Source organism: Caenorhabditis elegans, chromosome V, assembly GCF_000002985.6.
Source record: "Caenorhabditis elegans chromosome V".
NCBI lineage: Eukaryota > Metazoa > Nematoda > Chromadorea > Rhabditida > Rhabditidae > Caenorhabditis > Caenorhabditis elegans.
In genome coordinates this window covers 16,244,571-16,263,957 of record NC_003283.11, presented here as the reverse complement: position 1 = coordinate 16,263,957, position 19,387 = coordinate 16,244,571, and the positions used below count along the sequence as shown (strand labels likewise).

The window sequence follows — 19,387 nt, the reverse complement described above, 5'->3', positions numbered from 1 at the left end:
TTTTAGATTAAGCATTACATTCAGTTAATTATTGTTGAATAAAATGATAGACAAAGATAAATAAGATTAATAAAAATTATTCTGCACAATCTGAACAATATCCATCATTTTCTCAATCCGAAAAGCGTAATTTTCCAGTTTCAGCTCTCGCACGTAATATTCATGAAGATCCTTGGATAGTTGCTCGGTGAAATGTTCCCCCTTTTCCAGAGAATTTCCAGAAAGTAATTGTTCTAAATAAAACAATTCTTAATTTTTTTCGGAAACGTTCTGCAAGTCTCACCTGCTACACTCCAAACTATTTGCCACTGCATATACGAAATTTCAATTTCAGTCGGCTTCCAATTTATGAAATGTAGTGCTAATTCATCAAATATTACTGAAAATGACAATTCCAGCTTCTTCTTAATCGATTCACTTTTCTTCGGGCTTGCTGTCTTTAAAGAGTTTTCAAATGCAGTGATAAGGCGAATTGCAGTGTTGTCCGAGATGAAAACTATCTGCAAATTTGTTTTTCTGAGAAATGGTGATCTAGGGAAACATAGTTGTATAACCCTAATATTAGAAAAAAAAATTTTTAATTGTTGAATTAAAATCAATTTTACCTTTTCATCAATAACTTTGTTTCCGAAAATTTCAAGTGATCTACTCAAAAATTCGAGAACTGTCCATCCATGCCACAACCTTTCCAAAATTACTACTTTTTCATTTTCCTCAAGCTTCTGGAAAAACGAAGAAAAAAGTAGCCATGTAGCACATGAACCGATAACTTTAAATTGTACATCTTTCAAGCTTTCTGAATCCATTTCATCGATTATCTAAAATAAATTGGAAATATAAACTTTGATTTTGAAAGAAAACATTTCACCTTTATGCACTCCCTCTCTTGATTTCTCCTGATAAACTGCAGACCTTCCGTGAGTTTTTCCAACTTTGAACAGCCTTCTGAAGCATTATGTGGATTCTGGAAATAACAATTGTCGGCAAGTTTTAAACATAATTATAAACTTACAAATTGTTTGAAAAGACCTCGAATGTCTTTAATCAAAATTCCGTCATCATGCAGTACATCACTAGGGATACAATTATTCTGGTCAGTTGGAGTGGGGGAAGAATCTAGATCGCGATTCTTTTGAATTTCTGAAAGCTAGGTTTAAAACTAGCCGCCGATACATTTATTTTTTTAAATGTTTTATCGTTGTTGAATTGAAAAATTAAAAATTGTTTGAAAAATTTTAAGTTGCAGGTAAAATTGGCATTTACACATTTCTTATCTGCTACAACTTTTTTTGAAAATTTGACGCTTACGCCCACTCACTTTCAGCCTTCATCCCTGCTTTTACACACTTGCTGAATCGGCAGTACCTACAGAAATGCCTGTCCAAGTATCTAATTTGACAGCGCTTTTTTCCGTCCTTGCATTGATACTTTATTTTGGAAACGACAGATCTTCTGAAAAAGCACACAATTTTTTTTTGAAATTTTTTGAGGAAAGTGAATTTTGTATCTCTTCCACCAATGTGCACTAATATCTATTTTTTATATCTTACCTAAAAAACGATGCGCACGCTCCGCAAGATAAAACTTCAAAATGGTATCCGTTTGATTGATTTTTGCACACTTCGCAGGGAATTGAAAGTTCCGGAGAAAAAGTAATCTTCATGTTTTGTGAAACAGAGACAAATTTGGAAATTCGAAGAACGCCAAAAGTCAGATAATGTCGAAAGATTTTTAAAAGGTAGGCGGAATATACATGAATACCAGAATAACCATTTTATCGCTCCAAGCATCTTTGACCTTATGCAGAGAGAAAATGGCGGCGCATAGAAAAGTCATGGAGATGTGTGGAAATGATCACGGGCCAATAGGCCGGTCCCTGAAAAGGAACACACTTTTATTTGAAATCTTGAATTTCAAATTTTCGAAATATTGTTCAAATTGTATATTTTAGCAATGTTGTTATAAATGCTGGCTATTGATTGAAACTTTGACTCGAAATTAGAAAAAAATTTCACAATTTTGCTTTTTTTTCTGTGCATTTAAGTTCTGTTATAAGTGTCTGTTTCGGTTGAAAATTTCAAACATGAAACATTCTCCAGTATGTTATCCATCTCAAGAAACGTTGGCGTTCCTGACACCAAAAGTTTTATCGTACTACCGATCGTCTAGCTTTCCGAATTTCAAAGTACTTGGCGGTCCAGTCTTCATGTTTGAGCCTTTTGACCGATCAGTGAGTGTACGGCTCATTTCACTTTCTATCCAGTCAGCGCAGTCATAGACGCAAGACGACGATACCGAACGGGAAATGTCCTGAAAGCAATTTTCAGACGTTAAGTTACGGGAGTATGCACTTCAGGGGTGTGCGGCAAATCTCAAAATTTGTCGAGCTTGGCAAATTCGGAAAATCTCTTTTTCCAATATTTCCCGAGCACGGCAAATTTGGCTCATTTTCCGAGCTCTGTAAAATTTATTATTTTTAAAGGTTTTTTGGATAACCAGAACTACAAATTTGGTAAATCTACTTTTTGGAAATTGGCTACACACACCTGATGCAAATAAAAAAAATTGGCCTCAACGCTGAGGGGATATTTTTCGATAAAATCTCAGTTGGGCGGTATAACCAATTAGAATGGTCCGACATCTACCGGGTTATGTGTCGCCCCCGCAAAGACTTAAAGGAAATGTCCGGCCATGCGTCGCCGACCATATTATCGAATATTTCGAAAATATTTCCTCAACGTGGGCCTGAAAGTCGGCCGGTTTTTGCCTGTATTTTTACTAAAACATGACCAAATTTTGGAAAAATTTCAATAACTTCAAGTTTACGGTTTCAAAAATGCTATGTTTCTACGGTTCTTCTGCAAATACCCTTTTTACGGATATTTTAAAGATTAGGCACGGGATCTTATCGCCCATATCCCGATACACTTGTTGGAAGGTTTGCTTTCTGCGCGGGGCGCACGGAATTTTAGGGCCAAAAGGTCAAAAAAGGGTCAAAACACACACACAACCCTCAAAGGGTCGAAACATCAAGTTAATAAAAATCAATACGGGAAGTGTACGTTTCATGACACTCAACTGAAAATTTAGCTATGAATTTGAAGAAGATTCTCTGGATAAATTATAGAAAAATAGTGAATTTTGACATAACTATATTAGACACTTTAAGAAAAATGTGTTGAATTTTCTTTAAAATTGGTTTTTGTTTCAAAAAGTATTTTGCACTATTTGATTTCAAATTACGTCAATTTCAAGCTGACAAAAACTTTTTTTAATAGCAATATATTTTATTTCATTGCAAATAAGTTACAAAAGTTATCAGCATAATCAATTATTTTATGGATGTTCATTAAATGTTTCTGTAAGCTTTTCACAATTGCCATCATTTTCAGAACTCTTTGTGCATATTGCTCTAAGTGGAGATCGTTTTTGTAGTGATTATGCAGGTCGCTGGCTAATTGATTTGTATATTGTTCCCCATGCCGCAGGTTGTCTTCGTTAAGAACTTTTTCTGAAAGTAAACTAAATTGAGGTGAAATATGATGTGTTCTTTCTTATTATCTGCGTTTGGTGGGTACTGTAGACGTATGTTTGGAACATCAAAAAGAGGTCTAGGCATTTCAAAAAAATTTTCAGATTTTTAAAAATGTAGCGACTGACTATAAGCACAACTTGTTGCAGTTCACTTTTGCACCAGTTTTTATGCCGATAGAAAACTCCAAAAGCAGATTTTCACAAAATTTTATTGATTTTAAAGTTGTTTAAATGCAGGAAAACAATTTAGATTTTTTTTTGAAATTCTTTGGAAAAATGCTTTAGAAACAAAGTTATAAGTTAACAATTTTAAAATAATATTTTAAAATTTCAAACAATTAGTGACTTCAAAACTGACCAGCTACAAACCAGACTAACTGCCACAGCATATAATTTATCTCCAATGAACTTGGCTTTAAATTCTGTAATTTTCTTGCCACGTCATCAAAAAGTATGTGAAATATCGGGTTTAGCTCCTTTTCAACTTTTCTCTTTTCCTGTTTGTTTAGGGGTTTCAAAATATACCGGAAAACCTTCACTATGTCGACTGCAATTTTTTCGGATAGAAATACAATCTGAAAAATTTTCTCATGAATTTTCAAGCCCAAAATTAACTTTGCAAACCTTTTCCTCGCAGACTTGATTCCCAAATATTTCAACAGAAACGGACAAAAGTTCTAGCCAAGACCACACATGCCACGTTGATTTTAAAATCAATAAATTTTCGGTTTCAGTTAAGCTTTGAAAAAATGAAGAATGCGTTAACCACGTGGCACAGTTTTTTATATGACCCAGCCGAAAATCGGTGAGATTTTGGAAATTGATCCGGTCCTCAATCTGAAAATTAGTTATTAAAACTATAACATTTTAGAATTCAGAGAAATTTTCTTACGTCAATATATCGCCGTTTCTGATGCCTTGTGATAAGTTTGAAACCGTTTTCGAGATCAGTTAAGGGGCTGTCAGAGTAGTTTCTTGAAATCTGAAAAAAACTGCATTTTTCAAAAATAGTCTCTCCAAACTTACACTGAAAATATATCGAACTTCAGCCAACAAACTTTTGAAGCCATACAGGGTTCCATGAAATATATAACTTTTTTCGTTTTCAGGATCAACAATTTCAGACAATTCGGGCTCGGTTGATGTTCCCGGGAATGTTGAAGATATTGGATCACGATTTTGTTGGATTTCTGAAAATTCATAATAAAATGGTTTGATCGGAAATCTGATTAAATATTTTCAAATGTTTTCTTTTAAAATTTTGGTGGAAGTTGTTGAAATTTTTATGAACAAAAACTATGGCTGGAAGTTAACTTCTGAAAAAAATTATGTGAAATTCGAATTTAACATTTTTTGAAAGTTTGGCTAAAAAACATTTTATATTCCAAAAAAATTATAATGGAAATTTCGGCGGGATATTTTAAAGTTTCCTACTTCAAAATTAAATTTAGGACGGAAAATTTAATAAAATAAATATTATGAACATTTTGGGATCTACAAGCACCTTCTAAAAAAATATTGCTAAAAGTCAACATAGCTTGGTTAGATAAGAAAATCTTTGTGAACCCCGAGAAATGAGTATCAAAATTTCAACTTTTTTTACAAACACAAAACAACCAACTTTCTGCCTTCATTCCCATCTGTAGGCACTTTTGAAACCTGCAAAGCCTACAAAAGTGTCGCTCGGTACTGTCAATTCTACAGTCATTTTTTCGGGTTTTGCAATGGTATCTCATTCCGCACACAAGAGATCTTCTGAAAGTTTTCTTGCTAATTTACAGTGTAAAACATTTTAATTACTTGCCTGAAAAATGCGGCGCAAGCCCTACAAGTCATAACGTTAAAGTTAACCCCATGAGATTGATATGTACAAATTTGGCACGGAATTGGCTGTGTTAGCATTGGCTCGAGGTGATGTTGAAATGAGCTGGCAACCATAGTTTCTAACAATGAGTTAAACAGAAAAAGATATTCTGAGAAATAATGGAAATAGGCGCGTTGGAAGTACAGAAAGATCGAGTTCGTTTTTCGTAATCGTCGAGCGGATCTCCCATGTGAGACCCCATTCTTTCATTGGACACTTGAACTATTGGGCAGGCACATCGGCAGGCTTAACGATTTTTTTCTGGGGATAAACACATAGTACTGTAGGATTACTGTAATTTTTGAAGAAAGCTATAAATACATCCTCAGTGTTTGGAGTGGGTTGAGATTAGTGCACGCACAGTGAAGGGGCACTGTAGGATTACCGTTAATGTAGTGAAGGAGTACTGTAGGAGTACTGTAGTTATATGAAAAGTCTGTCTGAAGCTTTGAGAATGGGGTTGGAGTTAGTGGAGAGTTGGTAAAGAAATATGGGCAGTGTACTGTAGTAGTACTGTATGAAACTGTGGTACATGGGTACTGCTGTGATATGGTAGGAGTACTGAGGTGTCAAAGTGCTCATTTTGGTTTGACCTTCAAGAAATGCGAAAGATGAGACGAAGACTTATCAACTGTTTTCGCATGGTTAACAGCGTGCAGATGCCACATTTTTCAGAGGGCAAAATTCCCGCATTATTTGTAGATCAAACCGCAATGAGACAACCTGACACCACGTGTTGTAGGAGTACTGTAATGTATGCACGAGAACTGTATGCACGAAAACTACTCTTCTATCTCTTCTTTTATTTTTCATTCCCACATAACTCATATCAGACAATTTTTGATATTGCATTTGTCATATTCTCTTCTGTCTAAGTACAGTTTCTCCGCCCCTTCTCAAATGTATTCATACCAGCTCTTATTAGCTGTTCTTATCTTCAATAAATCGGTCATTGCCTGACGACAACACCTTTTATGGTGTACCGACGTACTAACGGGCTCCGCAAGACCCGCGTGGCAGGCGGGTCAGGCAGTGCTTATTCCCTATTCCCTATTGATGCACCATAAAAGGTGTTGTGGTCTTGTTTTCTATCAATTTTTTTAGCTCAGAATTATATAATGTACTTGAATGCACTTTGGGGAGTAGACGTATGATTTTTTATTTCAGAAAACTTTGAGCATTTCACAATTTTTGAAAAGTTCTATACAGAAAGGGGAATCGAAAGATTAAACCTATCGATGTTACCTTTCAACAGGACAATGCCTGCGTTGCAATAAACACCGGTCGGATAAAATCTTTCAACACACCAAAGGCGAAAAGTTCCACGGAAGAGATGAGAAGAAATAAGGAAGGATTGCTGTGCAATCGGGAAAACGTGGACTTGATTTTTGAACACAATCTTGTTGCTGACATGAGCGACATTTTTTGGAAATAGTTCGGGAAAGCAATAATTGTAGGGGTGGAAATAAGTTTCGAAAATATTTTTCCATTGTTTGAAAACCAAATAATATCATGTGGAACTGGATAAAACGTACACACTTTTTCTAAATTTTGTATGAATTTTTTTAAATTTTGCAAGAAACAAAAAAACGCACAAGTGGATCAACTAGTTTCAACATTTTTTTGCTTTTGGCTATATAATTTTTTTTGCAAAACTATTAAAAAACCGATAAGTAAATGTGAAAATAATTTTTTTTGGTAATTTTTTGTTATGTTATATTTGGTATATAAACACGATTTCTAATGTTTTTGTTAAAAACCCCCACTTCATTGTATTTTCCTTTTTTTTTTAAATTTTGAATAAGTATGCATTGTTTTGAGCAGAAAACCAGTTCTTTTTTTAAAAATTATTTCTAATTCATAACATTTATACAATTTTCTTAACAGTTTTAACTAATAAAAATTATCACAAATTTTGAATGTTTTATCGCGATAAAAGCTGTTCTGCCTATTTTTATGCCTGTTTTATGTTTGGGTTATACATATTTGAATAGTTCCCAAAATCTTTTTTTTTTTAATAATCCAAGTAACGATAACGTTTTCAAAATTCATATTTCAAAGCAGGAACTGTATTTCACTACAACATTTCTCCTCAAGTTTCAACATGTCCCGACGAAAAGTGGAAGAAGCGGTGTTGAAAAAATCAGATAAGACAATGTCCTTTTGCCTGTCAAATCCAGAAGTGAAGCCGAAACACCGGCCATTTTTTTGAAATCTGTATTCACTTTTCTACAGAACACTGATTTTTGATGGTTTCTTTACAAAAATCGATCGGATTACTGTTACTTTCAGCGATAATTGGCTTAGTTTTTTTGATACAGGTAAAATTTTCGGGTTTTTGGAAATTTTGAATAGTGTCTTCTAAAATTTTTTTTTAAATTATAATTATAAAAATTAAGATTTGTTTCATGCGGGAGAACATAATAAATTTTTAAAAAAAATTGAAGAGTTCGTTAAATTTTCCCTAGCAATTGAGAAAACTGACTGAAAATAGTTTCCCGTCAGTAGTCTTAAAAAAATATTTTTCAGCATAGGAAAAGCTATACTTCATCTGATGCTCTCCTGGAAAATGGTTACCCCAATAAGTACTACACAATAGAAAATCCTGCCGAAGAAGGCGAACGCCGAAGTTACTCTATTCAAACCGAAATGCATGCTGACCAATATTGTATCGCGTACAAATTTTTAGAAGCAACTGAATCGTGAGTATCTAATCACTAATCAGATTTTCACAGCATTTATTGAAAATTTTAGATTTCGCGAGGCAGACGGCCTAGAACCAGTAACTCTGGCAACTCATGCAACTGCAGATATGATTGAGACTGTTGAAAATATGACTTTTCTGTGGGATGGGCCGATTTCAATTGGAATATTCGTTGATTATCATTCTTATAATGTTCTTGAGTACCTAGCAGAAGTGCATCGATGTGACGTTTCTTTCAGAAGAAAGGTAAGGAAACAGAGCCGTTTTTCTTGTGCTACCAATCAGCGCTCGCTGAGCAAAGGGCGTGGTCAACGTCGCTGATTGGTCACAGTTATCTTCAAATTGTTTTCTGTATTTTTACAGATGAATGTACACTTTGCATTCCGCCGATCTCCATTTCAAACCGAATGCCCCCTGATTGAAATTCCGCAGTCAAACAGATCATGCCAGGAATTCTTTGCTACTCGTAAGATAATTTTTTTCACTGAAATTTCCTATCTTTTTAAATTTTTCTTTTAGACACAGAACTCCGCAACGCAATTGTTGGCCCTTTCCAGTTATACCCCAGCAATCTAATGCGGAATATTGCTCGAAAAGGAGCCCAAACTGATCTTCAGTTCATAATGGATGGAGATATGGTTCCTAGTGAGGGATTTGCAACGAAAATTAAACGAATTGCTAATGAAGTTATTGATGGGAAGAACAAAAGAGTTTTGGCCATTCGAAGGTTTGAGACTTCTGATACTGCAGAAATTCCAAGAGATCATCTGAAATTGTTAAAGTCGAAAAAGTTGCACAAGTAAGTTAATTCGGGTTTGAGCCAGCTGAAATTTTAAGCTTTTCAGAACTTTTGAGTTTCACCATCGCTATTTCCCAGAAGGACATCATATTGATGGGCTTGACGATTGGTTCAGGACTTCGATTCATTCAGGGGTGGTCACCACGAAGGAAGTAGCTTACCCGTTCGTGTTACGTTTTTTTTTAGTTTTTTGTTCGAAAAATTCTGAAATTTTGCAACCCTGACTTTGAGCCGATCCCCAACAATGCATACGGCGCAAAACCCGGCAGATGTCGGACCCTGAAAATTTGCCAAAATGTTTTCTCGTCTTTTTCTTTAAAAAAAATTTCAGTGGCTATCTCTGGGAAGTGCAAACAATTCTGCATCGCAACGACCCTTACAACGCTGACTATTTCCCATCCAGGATCAAGGTTATGCACTCCTTGGTAGCCAATTTTTTATCCTTTTATATATTTTTTTACCTTTTCCAGGTGTATGCCCTCTGTCGTGCAGGGTACACATTCCATGTGCCAACTCATGTGTTTGATTCTCATAGGGGCATCAAGCATACCAATACGATATACTCAAAAGCTACGATAGCCCACCAAGAAGCGTATGCAATGAAGGAGTAAGTCGGAAACGTCTGAAAATTGGGAAAAGTTTTTTTTTCTAATTCCAGAGCTGGTGATCGGTACATCAAGGAAATGGATGATTTATACCCACATACATTGAGTCAATGTGGAGAGTTTTCAATGATTTGAATAAAAAATGTATATCGAATTAATGTGGAGTTTAATACCAACCGCTGGCCACGCTACCGGCGTTTTTCTCTAAAAATTTAAACTTTTCGCCAAATTTTTTTCCGATTTTTTTCGAGTAACTGCTGTAGAAATATGATAGCCATATTTTTTTTTAATAACTGTGCTTTTTTTGAAATAAAAAAACAATTAGTTGTGTCAAAGTAAATGACCCGGACTCGTACGGTATCGTACGTAGGTCTGCTAAATTGTAATTTTTACCAATATTGTTAGCGTTCATAACAAGATTTCGCTGTTAGAATAAATATGACTAACATCGTTAAAACATTTAATCTTATAATATTTGTCTGATGAATGTGTTTTGTATTGCTCAATGGTGTTATAATCTTTATATAAACAAGAATGAAAACATTCTATGAAATATCCCATCGAAAAATACTCATAATGCTTATTAAAAAATATTGAAAGGTTTCTTTATTGCCTCCCGACGATTCCAGCATGTTTTATTGTATTTTTTTTTGTTCATTCAACAATGCGGATTTTACTTTTACTGCTTCAGAATATTCTTGTATTCTGTCAATTTTTACAAACTATCAAAGTGGGATTAATGTTCTCAAAAGACACGGCCTCAGTGATAAGATCAGTTGGTTATCGGACATCTGCTGCAGCGGTTTTAGTTGCAAAAGACCGGATTAGAGCGGAGCATCTGTTGGATCAATATGATTTTAAGTGGGTTTTGTTTTCAGAGATATCATTAATTTTTAATTCCGTCAACATTTCTTATAAAACAATTGAATTTCCCGCCAAAATTTTGTATAAAAAAAATTCAAATTTCCCGTAAATATTTTTATGAGAAAGATTGAATTTCCCTCTGAAATATTTTTGAGAAAACTTTAATTTTCGACAGCATAATTTTATGATACAATTTGATGTTCCCGCCAACAACTATGATAAATTTCGAATTTTCGACCAAAGCTTTTTTCTGAGAAAATTCGAATTCACCGGCTTTATAAAGTGGACGTGTTAGATCCCATCCAAATCAATCAATTTCCTAACCTCACTTGTTTCAGCTTTACAATAAAGTTCGATGAATGCTCTGAAAGTCTCGCTGCTGGAAAAGTAGTCGAACTTCTTACCCATGATAATGTAGACGTAATTATTGGCCCAACTTGCAATCGAGCTGGTGTAGCAGTTGCGTCTCTTGCTGATTTTTATAATGTTCCAGTTTTTCAATGGGGACTTACTACTACGGCGGACATTGGAAATTTCAGTAGATACCAGACAACGGTCACACTGTCATTGGATACTCACAGGTAAATTAATTTTGGTTTTTTCGAATTGAAATGTGTAATCTAAGAACAATTAGGCTCTTTATAGAGCTGCCGGGAGGCACTAATGAATTCACCTTTCAGCATCTCGCTTGCAGTTCGAGAAATTTTGCGCCAATATGGTTGGTCTGAATTTGTTTTTATATATTCAAACGACGGAGATGAGGAGAAATGCGCTGCGATGAAAGATGACATGGAAAAGATGGGAATCGAAAATTCAGATGTGACCATGGCCTATATGATTCAAATTCAGACGGTCACCATGGAATCACTCCAACGGACCTTGCTAGAAGTTTCGAAAAGAGGAAGAAGTAAATTTAACTTTTTGAAATTAACTGTTCAATTTTTTTAGTCATAATCGCATGTTTTGCAAGTGGTAGAGGATTCAAGAAAGCGTTTATTGCGTCCACGGTGCTTGCTGGAATGTCTACTGAAGAGTACCTTTATGTGTTCGCAGAACCACAGTCGAGAGGATTTTGTGAGACTATATATAGTAAAAGTAGATACTGATAGATTTGTAATTTTAGATGTTGATGAAGCGGATGGAAAAGTTCACTATTCATGGGATGATACGGATGGACAATTGGTGACTGGACTTACAAATGAGCAGATTCGAGATGCTTATGGAAAAGTGTTGTATATTTGTGATGTGAGTAATTAAAGACCATAGAATCAGACACTCAATCCTCATTACTTTACGGTCTTAGTAATTCTACCCTTCATTTTCCAGAATATGGGCGAGCCCACAACTATCACTACACAGTATACCAACTTCACAAGTCAAGTGATCTCTCGAATGGCAGAACAGCCATTCAATTGTGTTCAAGACTGTTCAAATCAGTCTTATAAACATGTATGTGATTTGAAACTGTAAGAAAAATTGAACTGTCGATAAATTATCAGGAGTATGAAAATTCGAGAAATTAAATTTTACAGGCAGCAACCTACGCCGGACAGCTCGCTGATTCTTTCTACGCCTATGCTTTCGCATTGAATAAATCACTCACTCAAGACCCAACCCGTTCAAATTTGAAAAACGGGTCGTTTGTTCTCAGTAATATTGGGATGACATTTCAAGGAGTCGGCGGAGAAGCCGTGACTCTTGATGAGTCAGGAAGTCGGATTGTACAAGTCTACATGTTCGCTATGAACTCCTCACTACTTCCATATATGGCTGCAAGCCTTCTTGTGAATGTCTCAGAAGTGGTATGCCCCACAGTTTTGCTTTCCTTTCCTACATTTGTTTGTTCTCAGGTTTTCACTCCGTTCTACAAATCAGAATCCGAGCTTTGGAGTGTTCGCCCACTTTCTCGACCGAAATGCGGATTCACTGGATTAGAATGTCCTGCGGACTTTGTGAAGGAATACCTTGTTTATACAATTATTGCGGCGTTTATTGTCATCTTGGCGTTATTGGCTGGGTGTGCAGGGCTTCTGTACACAATGCAGTGAGCTTTTTTTGGCTTGTAATGTTTATTAAAAAGGACTCATGTATGAGCAATCCTTTTGAAAATGAGCAAGTTGCTGGGTAAAGCATTCTGTAAGTTCTTGCTCCCGAGGTTTATTCTACAGAGGACTTTGCTCAAGCTTGGAGAGACAGATTCACCTTAATCCTTTGTAATCATCGAAGATTACAACCAATAAAAGTTTAATCCAAGTTGGAAATAATATGTGAAAACACAATTTCCAAACAAAAATAGCTATTCTGATCTCCGAAAATTTCGGGATTCGTCACACAAAATTTACTGTAAGACGCCAGTAGAATTGTAAATTTCCCGCGATTCTCAGAGATCACACCGCAGGATAACCGACTCGTGCTAGCAGACGTTGTTTCAAAAGGCCCTTCCAAAGTTTTTCAAAAACTCGCGTTAATATCAAACAACAACTTTCAGCATGAAGCGAAAAGAAATGGAGCGCCAAGATCTTCTCTGGCAAGTTGCATTCGTCGAGCTACAACAAGTTCAGTCAAAATCCAGAGCCGAAGCAAGTATGCACTCATTTGCCAGTGGCCCCTCAACTTCCACCAAAATGACCGTGGAAAGTCGCACCGAGACCACTAATTTTATATTTTACCATTACCACCAGGAAGTTGTCGCTGCCAAAAAACACGATCTACTTGTATTATTCGATGCAAACCAAAAATCCGAGTTTCGCCAAATGAGAAACTTTGACAATGATAATCTGAACAAATTCATCGGGTTATGCCTTGATGGGCCGCAGCTTTTATCACTTTGGCGGTTTTGTTCAAGAGGATCTTTATCAGATGTTATCAGTAAAAGTTCAATGCAAATGGACAGCTTCTTCATGTTTTCCTTGATTCGAGATATCTCAAATGGACTCTATTTCATTCATAGCTCTTTTCTAAAATGCCATGGACAACTGACTTCCCGATGCTGCTTGATTGATGACAGATGGCAAATCAAAATCTCTGGATTCGGATTAAAATCTGTGCGAACTTTTGAGAATCCGAAGAAGGAAGATCTATTGTGGGCTTCTCCTGAATACTTGCGAAATGAAGATCAAGAGCGGCTACCTGAAGGTGATATTTATAGTTTTGGTATCATTTGCGCGGAGATTTTAACAAGATCGTCGGCTTTTGATCTGGAAAATCGGAAGGAAAAGCCGGATGTAATAATCTACCAGGTGAAGAAAGGCGGTCACAATCCCACGAGACCATCTCTGGACACTGGTGAAACCGTGGTAATTAATCCAGCATTAGTAAGGAACCCGAACTAAAATAGTGATACATCCGTGGTTTTCAGCTCCACCTAGTCCGGGACTGCTGGACAGAAAGACCATCTGAGCGGCCTTCAATTGAACAAGTGCGAAGTCATCTGAATGGAATGAAGGATGGGAGGAAGACTAATTTAATGGATCACGTGTTCAATATGCTTGAGACCTACGCATCAACTCTCGAAGAAGAAGTTTCGGATAGGACTAAAGAGCTTACGGAGGAGAAGAAAAAGTCGGATGTGTTGCTATACAGAATGTTGCCAAGGTGAGTCTGGTTTTGTTATAACCTAGGGTAGGTGCCTACAGTTACACCGGCTAGATGATGCAGCAATATATCCACATCAACCTTACAGTAATCCATACAATGTGTAGAGTAGTCGTAATGTGTATCCTGCGACAGAAAATACGCTGTCGCAAATAGATTTCAATTTATGTCGGCTGCGGATCTTTCAAAAGGACCACTAAGGTTTTGTGGCTTACAATTAGAGGCTAGACAGGAACCTCGAAAATTGAGTTGAGTACAAGATGAGCCATAATTGTGTGGGTATAGGTCATGCTCATTTACTTCAGGGGTTCGATCAACCTCAAACACGGTCCGTTTATGGAGCTAACTATCATACACTAACGAATCTCCACAATCATGATCTACTCTGTAGATCAAACATAATAATCACAACTTCTTTCAGAATGGTAGCTGACAAGCTAAAACTCGGTCAGACCGTTGAGCCGGAAACCTTCGAGCAGGTGACAATATTCTTCTCTGACGTTGTCCAGTTCACCACGCTTGCAGGAAAGTGCACCCCGTTGCAAGTGGTCACTCTTTTAAACGATTTATATACGATTTTCGACGGAATAATTGAACAGAATGATGTTTATAAGGTGAGGCAGCTTTTAGAAAATTCATTCTGATCTGCGGTTTTAGGTAGAAACAATCGGAGATGGTTATCTTTGTGTTTCTGGTTTGCCGCATAGAAATGGAAATGATCATATCCGACATATAGCTCGGATGTCACTTGGATTTCTGTCAAGTCTGGAATTTTTCCGAGTGCAACATTTGCCGGCTGAACGCATAAACCTTAGAATTGGAATTAATTGCGGTAATTTTTGATTAAATGCCAGGCAGACTAGGTTTTTGGAGAAAATGTATGTCTTTTGCATGTACATATACTGCCTATTCAGTTCAATTATAAAAATCAAGAAACTAGAAATTTCTAATTCAGGTTCCGTGGTAGCTGGAGTCGTCGGGCTAACAATGCCGCGATACTGTCTATTTGGAGATGCAGTGAACACAGCTAGCCGGATGGAGAGTAATGGAAAACGTAAGTAATTTTCAAAATTGGAGAAATTTGTATGAAATTGTGAGACTTTATATTATTTCAGCTGGCCAAATTCACGTCACTGCTGAAGCAAATCGAATGTTGACTCAAGTGGTCGGTGGTTTCAGAACGGAATCTCGGGGAGAAGTTATCATCAAAGGCAAAGGAGTCATGGAAACATTCTGGCTCCTTGGAGAAGAATCCGGATATACTGCCCCATCAAAAGCTGCACCGAAAGTGATTCAACATCGCCAGTCAATTAGAAGCATTTCTCCGATTTTGGAGAAAAATGCAGAGGGAAGTGAGACATCATCTCTCTCAGTTGACCAAGCCGGTGATAACAATTCCGAAACTGTTTGATGTCATTTTACTTTTTTTGTGAATAATTTGTATTTAAAAAAAAACATTTAAAAAATTTACTCATAAATAAATTTCAACAAAAATTTAAACAAATTGATTAACTGTATTTAAGAAATTCATAAAATTATCATATTGCACCTCTACTCCAGAGAGAATTTGAACCTCTATCGTTTGTGCCTACGAAAACTGTACTTCTGTGCTCTGAAATTATTATAAAAATTCGCAATAGTTTTACATATACAGAAATATTACGTTTGCAAAACTTGTTTAAAAACATCCGTTTCACACTTTTCCGGTAATGGTGATGTACTGTAACAATTGCAATACTTTCTACAAGTCCGTGAAGTCCAACAAATACAGCTGACAAGTTCATCATTTCCTGGGAGTAGAAGCCCAGAGAGTGAGCAACTGACAAAATGACAATCGGCGCAGCTATATTGACCAGTGGGATGCAAGTTTGAAAAAAAATTCCGACTAGGAATGACTTTTGGTTTTTCTGAGTTTCCGTAGATACCGATTTTGATGGAGCTATGTATAGATAGTATACCGTGCAAAACACATGAAATAAAATATTCAAAGCAGTTTGTAGAAACATAGAAGGAATAAATATATAGGTCACGAATTGCGCCGTTTTTTGATCAGAAAGCACAATTAAAACCGGAAACTCGAAAAACTCCCTTGTTGGGCATGGATAGATAGTTAAAGCTTCTAACTTGGCAGCTTCTTGGTCAGAAGGAGTTTTGAAGAAAACGAGAAGAATAGCACAATTGTAAAAGAAAATAATTCTATGGTAGATAATTCTAGTGGATTTTCTGGATATCCTAAATCGATTTTGTAGTAGAGAACTGCTACGACTTTCAAAAAGATACACGTATGAGCAAACAGCGCCTGAAATTGATTACTAATTTTTCCGTTAACTTGTAAGTGAGGACATCAACGCCGTGAATTTAAATTTTCTTATAAAAAAGTTTGCCAGGAAATTCAAGTTTTCTATGAGAAAACATTTTGGCGGGAAATTGGAATTTTCCCACGCAAATAATTTTTGTAAAAAATTCAATTATGCTATCAGAAAAATATTTGCGTGAAGCTTAAACATTCTGAGAAAACATTTCTGCGGGAAATTAAGTTTAAAAATTTTGAAACAATTTTTTGAAGAAAATAAATTTCTGGTATGTTCTGGAAGCTTTCAGAAATATTGAAAATATTAGGCTTAACTATTGGAAAGTTTTGTTCATTTCTGCTAAATTTTGGGAAATTCTACAAATTCGAAAACTTCAAAACTGTTTTAGGAAGCTTTAAAAATTTCTAGATTTCAAACACCACTGCTTTATAAAAAACAACAAACTTACTGATGGCTATAATTACCCCAAAAATCAATTGCACAATAGAAGGAACTCCCAGCCAACTGAGCAGTCCTACTCCAAATATTCCAGAAATTGGTAGAAAAATATAAGCAGTAGATAGAGTACATAACGCAACATCGAGCATAGCACATAGAAAATGATTCAGAAACAAAGGCCATGCAACACTTTTCATATTTTTCGGAGTTTTTTGAATGATAATGTAAAACGTGAGAATTTGGAATGGGCATGCGATCACTTGAATTAAATGACTGGGATAAGCTACACCTTTCCATGAAGCTAGAAAATTATATTTGACATCACATTTTGAATAGTTAGCCACATAGTAATCACGCAAAGACATCGAATGAGCTTTACTTGTCAGCGAGTCTTATTTTGAAGCAGGTGGATAATATGCATCGAAAGTTGCTAAAAAATTGAGACAAAGTATGCATTTTCGTATTGAATCTGAAAGCAAAATTGCATATCTGTAACTGATAAAACTGCTCAATAGATTTTCAAAATTTTCAGGATCTCAAGAAGTTTGGAACTTTTAAGTTCCAACCGTTGTTCAAAAAAAATTATTATAAGTTTAACTAGAATGATGTTTAGTGGTTTTAAAAACTTATCAAATGTGAAAAATGAGCCACATGACGCCTGAAAAATGTATTCCATAAAGGTTCTTCGATTAGCTGAACTCATAAATGTTTTCTGATTTTTGGTATAACAATTTCAGGTCTAGTATAAAATTTCAGGTCTTTTCTGATTTTTGGTATAACAATTTTCAGGTCTATTGCTCAATTGATTTAGGAAATTCAATTAGCCAAGAAAATTTATAGTTTACAACAGCCATAATTTTTTTGAATTAGAGAAATCTAGTGAACAAAAAAAATATTATTTCTCACAGAAAAAACTCTGAAAAGAAATCAATAAAATAATAAAATAGTTTTAATTCCGCCCAATTATTTTTTTTTGAAGAAACACATTTTGAATTCCCATTATGAAAAAAATAATTTGTCTCAACTGTTAAAATAGATACTTTCATTATTAAAAAAAAACATTCACTCATAAAACTCAACGAAAATTTGAAACAAAATTGATTAAATATTTTAGAAATTCGGCAAATTATCATATAGCACCTCGACGCAAATTTGAACCTCTATAGTTTGTGTTCGAGAAAACTGAATTTCTGTGCTCTGAAATAATTATAAAATTTCCAAATGGTATTGTTCATGCAGTTTATTACGCGTGCAAATCTTGTTTAAAAACATCCGTTTCACACTTTTCCGGTAATGATGATGTACTGTTACAATTGCAATACTTTCAGCAATACCGTGAAATCCAATACAGATTAGTGATAAGTTCATCATTTCCTGTGAGTATAAATCCAATGAATAGGCTACTAATTATTGAAAATATTTGCGAGATGTAAATTGCCTGAAATGTATGCTCCACATGTGCGTTATTTAATTATCTGGTTGAATTTGATTTATCAATTGATTTAGCCAATAATAATGTTTTATTCAATCAATCACACTTGTTAAAAGTCAAGAACCAAATAAATAAGGTAAACCATTGATCAAATAATTTTTTTGAAAAATGTAATTAAATATATTAAGGAAAAAATGAAGGGAAATAAATAAATTTTACATATTCAAATGATCCGAGTAGAGCAAAAATAATTAAAACCCTGAAATCAAACAAATCATTAGTTTTTAGAAGCTTCAGCGTCTTACGGGTGCGAATCAGATCACGTAACATTTTTCTCACTGTTGCACGATAAGAACGGTGCACTGAAACCACTGAAATGCTCTCAACAAGTCCATGGCTTGAAATACAAAGCATTGATATATTCATAACAAACTGATAATAATAGCCAATTCTGTTGGTTATCACTAGTACTATCAATGGTGTTAATATAATTATTAGAGGAATAAACATCATTACACTCATTACTATATATAAAGCGCTATTCCGTATGTCTCTGACGTCACAACATTCAGCGCTGGAAATTATTTTAGAAAATTTTGATGCTACTTATGATGAATGCGCACCCGACATCGATCGAGGTACGCGATAAACCACTCAACACTTTTCAAAAACATCTTGATGGGAATTCAAATTTTAATTTTTGAAAACATTTTGGCGGGAATTCAAATTGGAATTTTTTTGAAAACATTTTGGCGGGAATTCAAATTTTAATTTTTTGAAAATATTATTCTGGAATGTTCCAGAACCTTCTGGAAAATTCGAAAAAAAAACGACCTTTCGGGGTGAGACCCATCGTGGTGAGGCCTTTCGTGGTGAGACCCATCGTGGCGAGACCTTTCGTGGTGACACCCTTCGTGGTGAGACCCATCGTGGCGAGACCTTTCGTGGTGAGACCCTTCGTGGTGAGACCCATCGTGGCGAGACCTTTCGTGGTGAGACCCTTCGTGGTGAGACCCATCGTGGTGAGACCCTTTGTGGTGAGACCCATCGCAGTGAAACATTTTGGCGGGAATTCAAATATTAATTTTTTGAAAACATTTTAGCGGGAATCCTATGTAGTGTTCAAAAAGTGAACATTTTCACCTTTTTTCATGAGATACTTTTGTAGGATTAATTGATGATTTATGTGTCAAACATGTCAAATTTTGCCAGTCGTTAGCACGCGCCTTGGCGCCTATGAC

At 35.6% G+C, this 19,387-nt stretch overlaps 5 protein-coding genes, 1 non-coding gene and 1 pseudogene across 8 annotated transcripts; 2 read left to right on the top strand and 5 right to left on the bottom strand.

Annotated features, from left to right (window-relative positions):
- Nucleotides 1-4: 4 nt before the first annotated feature.
- Nucleotides 5-1,706, bottom strand: nhr-127 (Nuclear hormone receptor family member nhr-127). Its single transcript, NM_001383477.3, has 7 exons — nt 1,551-1,706; nt 1,319-1,452; nt 1,013-1,140; nt 869-964; nt 606-818; nt 284-500; nt 5-233 (listed from the first exon to the last, which is right to left on the bottom strand). The coding sequence occupies exons 1-7, from the start codon at nt 1,661-1,663 to the stop codon at nt 67-69; spliced, it is 1,068 nt and encodes a 355-aa protein (NP_001370055.1). The 5' UTR covers nt 1,664-1,706; the 3' UTR covers nt 5-66.
- A 1,564-nt stretch (nt 1,707-3,270) lies between these two features.
- nhr-218 (Nuclear hormone receptor family member nhr-218) lies at nt 3,271-5,516 on the bottom strand. Of its 2 annotated transcripts, NM_074702.5 has the most exons (7): nt 5,339-5,516; nt 5,156-5,289; nt 4,561-4,724; nt 4,427-4,516; nt 4,159-4,371; nt 3,893-4,109; nt 3,271-3,511 (listed from the first exon to the last, which is right to left on the bottom strand). In NM_074702.5, the coding sequence occupies exons 1-7, from the start codon at nt 5,470-5,472 to the stop codon at nt 3,288-3,290; spliced, it is 1,176 nt and encodes a 391-aa protein (NP_507103.2). In that variant the 5' UTR covers nt 5,473-5,516; the 3' UTR covers nt 3,271-3,287. The 2 variants fall into 2 exon arrangements, 1 of the variants encoding a protein (NP_507103.2); NR_024312.1 differs by lacking the exons at nt 5,156-5,289; nt 5,339-5,516 and having other exon boundaries at nt 3,288-3,511; nt 4,561-4,725.
- Nucleotides 5,517-7,462: 1,946 nt separating this feature from the next.
- Nucleotides 7,463-10,051, top strand: bgnt-1.3 (B3GNT1, Beta-1,3-N-acetylGucosamiNylTransferase 1, homolog). The gene is made up of 9 exons (NM_074701.4): nt 7,463-7,719; nt 7,928-8,100; nt 8,153-8,348; nt 8,466-8,568; nt 8,622-8,901; nt 8,948-9,064; nt 9,233-9,326; nt 9,372-9,508; nt 9,560-10,051. Exons 1-9 carry the CDS (start codon nt 7,648-7,650, stop codon nt 9,639-9,641), a joined length of 1,254 nt encoding a protein of 417 aa, NP_507102.1. The 5' UTR covers nt 7,463-7,647; the 3' UTR covers nt 9,642-10,051.
- A 119-nt stretch (nt 10,052-10,170) lies between these two features.
- On the top strand, nt 10,171-15,375 carry gcy-20 (Receptor-type guanylate cyclase gcy-20; the record flags this gene model as incomplete). Its single annotated transcript, NM_074700.1, has 14 exons — nt 10,171-10,367; nt 10,709-10,951; nt 11,051-11,277; nt 11,319-11,444; nt 11,494-11,615; nt 11,697-11,819; nt 11,903-12,172; nt 12,221-12,414; nt 12,859-13,684; nt 13,729-13,964; nt 14,386-14,578; nt 14,622-14,796; nt 14,920-15,018; nt 15,080-15,375. 14 exons carry the CDS (start codon nt 10,171-10,173, stop codon nt 15,373-15,375), a joined length of 3,327 nt encoding a protein of 1,108 aa, NP_507101.1.
- F21H7.17 lies at nt 14,931-15,024 on the bottom strand. The gene has a single exon (NR_070071.1). It is a non-coding gene; the product is annotated as an Unclassified non-coding RNA F21H7.17 (non-coding RNA).
- A 40-nt stretch (nt 15,376-15,415) lies between the features above and the next one.
- srh-95 (Serpentine Receptor, class H) lies at nt 15,416-17,079 on the bottom strand (the record flags this gene model as incomplete). Its single annotated transcript, NM_074699.3, has 3 exons — nt 15,416-15,576; nt 15,628-16,263; nt 16,725-17,079. The coding sequence occupies 3 exons, from the start codon at nt 17,077-17,079 to the stop codon at nt 15,503-15,505; spliced, it is 1,065 nt and encodes a 354-aa protein (NP_507100.2). The 3' UTR covers nt 15,416-15,502.
- Nucleotides 17,080-17,981: 902 nt separating this feature from the next.
- Nucleotides 17,982-18,662, bottom strand: F21H7.16 (annotated as a pseudogene). The gene has a single exon. A coding segment is annotated over exon 1 (681 nt).
- Nucleotides 18,663-19,387: the final 725 nt, after the last annotated feature.

Coding starts and splice junctions, on each gene's coding strand:
- bgnt-1.3 (NM_074701.4), top strand. CDS start 7,648: ATGGTTTCTTTACAAAAATCGATCGGATTACTGTTACTTTCAGCGATA. Junction 8,349..8,465: donor ACGTTTCTTTCAGAAGAAAG/GTAAGGAAACAG, acceptor GTATTTTTACAG/ATGAATGTACACTTTGCATT. Junction 9,509..9,559: donor GAAGCGTATGCAATGAAGGA/GTAAGTCGGAAA, acceptor TTCTAATTCCAG/AGCTGGTGATCGGTACATCA.
- nhr-127 (NM_001383477.3), bottom strand. CDS start 1,663: ATGAAGATTACTTTTTCTCCGGAACTTTCAATTCCCTGCGAAGTGTGC. Junction 1,141..1,318: donor AGCAGGGATGAAGGCTGAAA/GTGAGTGGGCGT, acceptor CCTAGCTTTCAG/AAATTCAAAAGAATCGCGAT. Junction 501..605: donor ACAAAGTTATTGATGAAAAG/GTAAAATTGATT, acceptor ACAAATTTGCAG/ATAGTTTTCATCTCGGACAA.
- nhr-218 (NM_074702.5), bottom strand. CDS start 5,472: ATGGTTGCCAGCTCATTTCAACATCACCTCGAGCCAATGCTAACACAG. Junction 4,725..5,155: donor GATGGGAATGAAGGCAGAAA/GTTGGTTGTTTT, acceptor ATGAATTTTCAG/AAATCCAACAAAATCGTGAT. Junction 4,517..4,560: donor AAGTTCGATATATTTTCAGT/GTAAGTTTGGAG, acceptor AGTTTTTTTCAG/ATTTCAAGAAACTACTCTGA.